At 39.1% G+C, this 5,695-nt stretch overlaps 1 protein-coding gene across 1 annotated transcript in view; it reads left to right on the top strand.

The window, feature by feature from the left end:
* Nucleotides 1–4,843, top strand: part of DEPDC1B (DEP domain containing 1B) — a gene marked incomplete at its 3' end in the record, with an annotated part of 15,511 nt that extends 10,668 nt beyond the window's left edge. Inside the window, exon 2 of the mRNA XM_019661543.1 lies at nt 4,578–4,843. Within this exon, the coding sequence (XP_019517088.1) occupies nt 4,578–4,843 (266 nt within the window). The remainder of the gene's footprint in view (nt 1–4,577) is intronic.
* Nucleotides 4,844–5,695: the final 852 nt, after the last annotated feature.

A 5,695-nucleotide genomic window follows, 5' to 3' on the forward strand; every position in this document is an offset into this window, starting at 1 on the left:
AAAAACAGAGTACACACACAAGTTAAATTCACCCATGAAATAATGATTTTCTCCCCGGTTTCTCTTATACAATGCTTGGGAGCCATAGAGGGAGCAGTATTTTCTTTCATTATCTACTACCTGAAAACTCATAGCCTTCCATTTTCCTGAGTGGGATTCTGTAAGTTAACCCCTGATGTTTGATGTTCTCAGACTAACCTGGAATGAAATCTATGTAGACATGTAAATCACTACGGAGCATATGCCTTGAGTTGAGAGCAAGCTAATGAGCGTGAAGGCAGCTGCTGCACCCATCCGGCTTCCGGGACGGGTGCTCAGTCAGGATCATGCCAAGTGCTCCTGGGAAGAGGGGGGGCAGTCTTCCCTACTTGCTCTATTTCCAGCTGCTTTTCGTAGTTGAACAGTACTACAGCCAAATTATAAGGAAAGCAGATGAGGGAGATGAGGAGCTAGAGGAAGATTCGAACTGAAAGTAGATGGAGAGTCAGTGAGGTGGAGAAATTCCAGAACATGCTTCTCAATGTTAAGCTTTATGGAAGAGGAGGCTTTATAAGTAGTATCAAGGAGGCTGGGATGGACAGCTGAGAGTTCTCACTGGGGAGAAAGGAACTAAAATTCTAGAGCACCTATGATGTGCCAGATGTGTTGCATTAATTGTCGTTTAACTCAATACCTGTAGATGTATAGGGTTGTCGGAAAAGTTATGGCGCATTTTTGCAATGAAAAACATGGAAAAAATACGTCATGACTTTTCTGACAACCCAATAGGTGGTATCTTAATTTTGTAGATTAGGAAATTAATAAAGCCAAAATTACTAACTTCTCCAAAGTCAGCCAGTAGTGAAAGAGTCAGGATTTTAACCAAGGTCCCTTTCTCTGCAGCCTGCGTTGTTGTGAGATGCCAGACTGCCTCCATTTCCACAACATGAGGTTGACTTAGCTTTTTAAATAAATTAGTGAGTGAATGAGTAAACACACAGAATAATAAATAACAAACATTTGGTGTAGTCAACACATGTTTATATATTCTCAGAATTCTAGTAATATATTATTAAGTACTATGTAATATGTATTAAATGATCAGCTGTCTTCAAGAAGTTCTCAAATAAAGGAGGTAAGGTAAACATAATCTGCCTAAATATTTATATAAATATCGCGGGGAATAGGTAGTTTCCTGGGTCTGTGAGTAACAGAAAGGCATAGAGAAAGCTACATGAAATATAAAGACTTTTACAGTATTTTTTAAAAGACAGATTATATATATATACACATATATTTTGGAATGTGTCAAATTTTATTTCTAGTTTTAATAAAAAGTATGTCATGTTTGTTCTGTGACTGTATGTACATTTGTTGACCATGATTTTTTTCTCAAGAATCAAAGAGTTAAGTATAGAAGATAAAAGGAAATAGTGAATTTTAGTGTGTAAGAAAGGAAAGCAAGATGCTAATATCTGAATGTTCATAATGATCAGAGGAGATATTGCAGAGAAGTGTCCAGAGCTATTAAGTGAACCACTTCTTTCTATTACTAATATTGATGAAATTTCAGTTATTGCTTGTAGGAAGCCTAAAGTGGTAGTCACTTGAGAAAACAGTTTGCGTTTTTAAAGTTAAACATATACTTACTATATGATATGACTCAGTATTCCTGTTCTGGCACTTACCCTAGAAAAATGAAAACTTATGTTCACACGAAAACTTGTATATTAATATTTATAGCATCTCTATTAATAATTGCCAATAGCTGAAAACAACCCAAATGTTCTTCAATGGATGAATGGGTAAACACTGTATGTCTGTACAATGGAAAGCTACTGTGTTATGGTGGGTGGTGGTGGTGGTGGTGGGGTGCAGCGGGAATGTGTGACTATAGTCAGAGCAGGAGGGAGCTTTTTTTTGTTGGGGAGTAATGGAACTGTTCTGTTCCCTGATTCTGGTGGTTATACAAATGTGTTAAAATTGATAGAGCTGTACACCAAAAAAAAAAAACAAACAAAAAAACCATTTTGACTATGCTAATAACATTTTTGTAATGCTGGAGATTTGAAAATTCTCTATTTGTACCTTTAGTGAAATCTGAATTTACATTGTTTTAGGTATGTGGCCCTTTAGTCATTTTCAGTGGCCCTGGGAAAAATTCGTCATTACTACCCTATAGATCTTTTGAAGGGAACTGCTTTAGGAACCTCACCTTTAGGTTCATGGACTATTGGCCCCCTCTAGTGGAATCCTTTGTTTTCAGAGTAAAGCTCGGAATGTGTGCCTGTGATTTTTGTTTTTCTTTTGTTTTTATTCATCTCATCAAATCTTAGACTCTTGTCCTTTTATAGTTGGATAAGCCTTCCTAGGCATCAACTTTTTCATCATAAAATGACAGAGATGGACTAGATCTTTAAGGACTTTTTAAATTCTAAACTCTTATGATTCCTAACATTGAGTACCTATCATGTGTTTCTCAAGCCAAGGCAGTGATGGATATAAAAAGAAAAATATAACATGATTCTTTTCCTCTCTAACTTTGCAGCCTCTTTTGAAAGAGTATACATATGTGAAAAAGATAAATAGCGGAACCAAGGCAGTATTTAATTAATTAATCAAAATTATCTGTAACAAACAATAAATTAGAAGTGCTACACTGGCAGTCCTTGGGTTGGCACATCTATTTTGTTTGACTGGCATAGTGTTTTTAGCCATTAAAATTTTTTCTATCTCATTTTTGTTTTTCAATTTTGTGTATTTTGTAAAAGGAATATTTTCATGTGGTTCAAAATTTACAAAGTACAAATGAGTATATACAAGGAGAAGTCTCCTTTCTACCTCTCCTCCCCAGCTACCCAGATCCCTTCCCCATAGGCACTTAACGTTATTAGCTTCTAACACAGTGTCTTAAAAAATTATGAACCTGAAAGTTGTTAGATGGGGCAGACCCACTCCAGTTGCCACACTTCCTGCCATTTCCCTAGATCATACCCGACTGTATCATGACATGTTGTCTGCCTGGCCAGTGCAGGAATTGTGTCTGTTGCTTACTTGGTGTGGTCTGGAGTGTTTTGAGACCTCGTGGAGGAGGAGGTGGAGGACTTCAACCTAGNAAACTAGAGTTGAAAAAAAAAGATGAAATCAGAATATTTGATTTCAGTAGAAAAGGAGGTAAAAAATAAAATTCAGAGTATGTGAAATGATATACTTGAAAGGGAAGAGTGAGAAAATGGTTATGAGAATGTCAACCTATGGTTGTTGGTGCCAATTCAACATTAACAGGAATCACCAATTTGGAGTGTGGTGAAGAAGAAAACTTTATTCAGTGCAAACAGCTTAATTATAAAGCATCATGGCTGTGAGGCGGCCCTGGGGCGAGGTAGCTGTTTCTGGCTAGACAGCTCTGCTCTGATCTGCTTGCACTGCTCTTCTCAGTTCTGGTCCTATGAGATGTCTTTAGTGTTTCACCTTTGGTGTTTCAGCTCCAGCAGGGCAAACACAACCTTCAGTGTTCAGTGGAAAGGGAAAGTGGGCTCTTAGAGCAGACTTAAATAGAGGTCCCTGTCCCTGTTTCCTGATTGGTCCAGTCCTGTTGCACATGAGGACTCCAAATCTTTGGGGTGTGATTGGTCCAAAAGGCACTGCCTTGATTGGTCAGAGTGGAGCCATTCTGATTGATCAGTGAAGATGCGGGGATAAGCTGTGCAGCTCTGATTGGATGGGGAAAGCCTCAGTTCTATTGGTTGAAGTACAATTGAAGGAACTGCTTTATAAGGGATGGCTCAGATGTTAGGAACACAGTATGTACAGGCAGGCAGTTCAGTGAGGGCTTCTTGAAGTGCGGTTTGCATGAGAGGCCCCTGTTTAGAAACAGCTGCTAGGCTCTGCTTTTAAATGTTGGCCTGGTTAACCACCAAGAGCCCTTCTTGGCACGTATCTTCTCTCTCAGGGTCCACAGACTAAGGCTGAGTTTTCAGGACCTTTAGGAAGATGGGTGGGAAGCCTAGGGTCCTAAAAAGATGTTGGGAGTAATTATGTAGGAAGAACACCATATGTGAACATTTCATTTAATCTAGGGATGAGTGATGAAGATGTGGATGTTGAGATTTTTTTTTTTAATAGGAAAATATTCTGCAGAATTTTAAAACATGCTTTCACATTAGGCACCCTCTCCTGTGTATCTCTCTTTTCCTCTCCCCATACAATGTCTTTCAGGTAATAGACAGTAAATAGTTGCTGAGTGAGGTAAAGTTATATTAACATAGGGCTCCAAGAAGTGAATCAAGCATATTAGCCTCAGTTTTACCATTATTTTTGATCATATGTTTCTCATTAATGTAAACATTTATTTTCAAATGATAGGAGAACTTGATGACAATAGCTCCAATAAATATTTATTGAATGAATAAATTCACTTTTAAAAGTTATTTTTTCATTAGAGTATAAAGCTTGTAAATATAAAAATTTCAAGACTCCATCTGTTATTAAGGCAGTTTTCAAAATAAAAAAGTTGCATTTGTCTTAAATATATCGGATATAATAACCTTTAGAAAAATCAGCTGATTACTAAATATGCCTTTCTCTTTTTTCCCTAGTGGAATGAAACAGTTGAGCTTTTTCGTGCTAGGATGCCATTGCGGAAACATCGCTGTCGTTTCAAAAGTTATGAACATTGCTTCACGGCGGCTGAAGCTGTGGATTGGCTACACGAGCTGCTGAGGTGCAGTCAAAACTTTGGCCCTGAAGTGACCCGCAAACAAACGGTGCAGCTGCTTAAAAAATTTCTGAAGAATCATGTTATTGAAGACATCAAGGGAAAGTGGGGTCAGGAAGATTTTGAAGACAATGGTCACTTGTACAGGTAACGGCAACCAGCAAACCCTCAAGGGGAGGAGTATGGAAGGATAAATGGGTCTGGTCAGAGTCTGTTGAAACTTCCTCATGTGAAGGAATTTACCTTGCTCCTTGGAGTGATGCTTCTCCTTGGGATTTGTTGAGTGGAGAAGTGAATGTATTGTTACACTGAAACTGATTTCAATGTTTCTTGGCTCATAGAGCACCCCATTGCAGTCTTTTGTTGCAGCGACTTTTCAGTAAGGAAATCTTTTCATCCTTTTGGGCACCTGGGAGAATGGCTGCAATAGCTTAGTCCTAGAGAATCTGAAAAGGGTGAAACAGTGAAACAGTAGCTTTGGGTTGGGCTGTGGTGAGCAATGAAGTGTGCATTTAGGGGGTTAGTGGCAGAGCGGGTCTGATCTTTAAGCAGAGCTCAGGGCTCATATGGAAAAGTGTACTATAATTCCCTGATGTTTCTGATTAAGCCTGCCAATGCATGTCTGCTTTTCCCCGAACATTTTTGCTCACGTTTCAGAGCTATTTTATGACTGGACACTTACTACCATATAATCTGAGGGAAATGGATATCTCTCTGCTTGTACTTCCATCCCCACTGCATGCTAGGCTGTTGTTGCAGGGATCTACCTAATATTCAGGCCTTCTCCCAAGAAGACCAAAGAGGAATGAAGTCACACAAGTTCAGAAAAGTGGAATTGTTATCTACAGAGAGGCCTACCAAAGTGCTAAGAAACAGAGGGGAATTAAAAGAAAAATGGAGAGGGGCCGGCCGAGTGGCGCGATGGTTAAGAACTCGCTTGGGATGCCAGAGGGCCCCGGTTCGGATCCCACATATGAGGGCCAGTGACACTGCCCTCTA

The sequence above is a fragment of the Hipposideros armiger genome, unplaced genomic scaffold, assembly GCF_001890085.2.
Source record: "Hipposideros armiger isolate ML-2016 unplaced genomic scaffold, ASM189008v1 scaffold_352, whole genome shotgun sequence".
Lineage (NCBI taxonomy): Eukaryota > Metazoa > Chordata > Mammalia > Chiroptera > Hipposideridae > Hipposideros > Hipposideros armiger.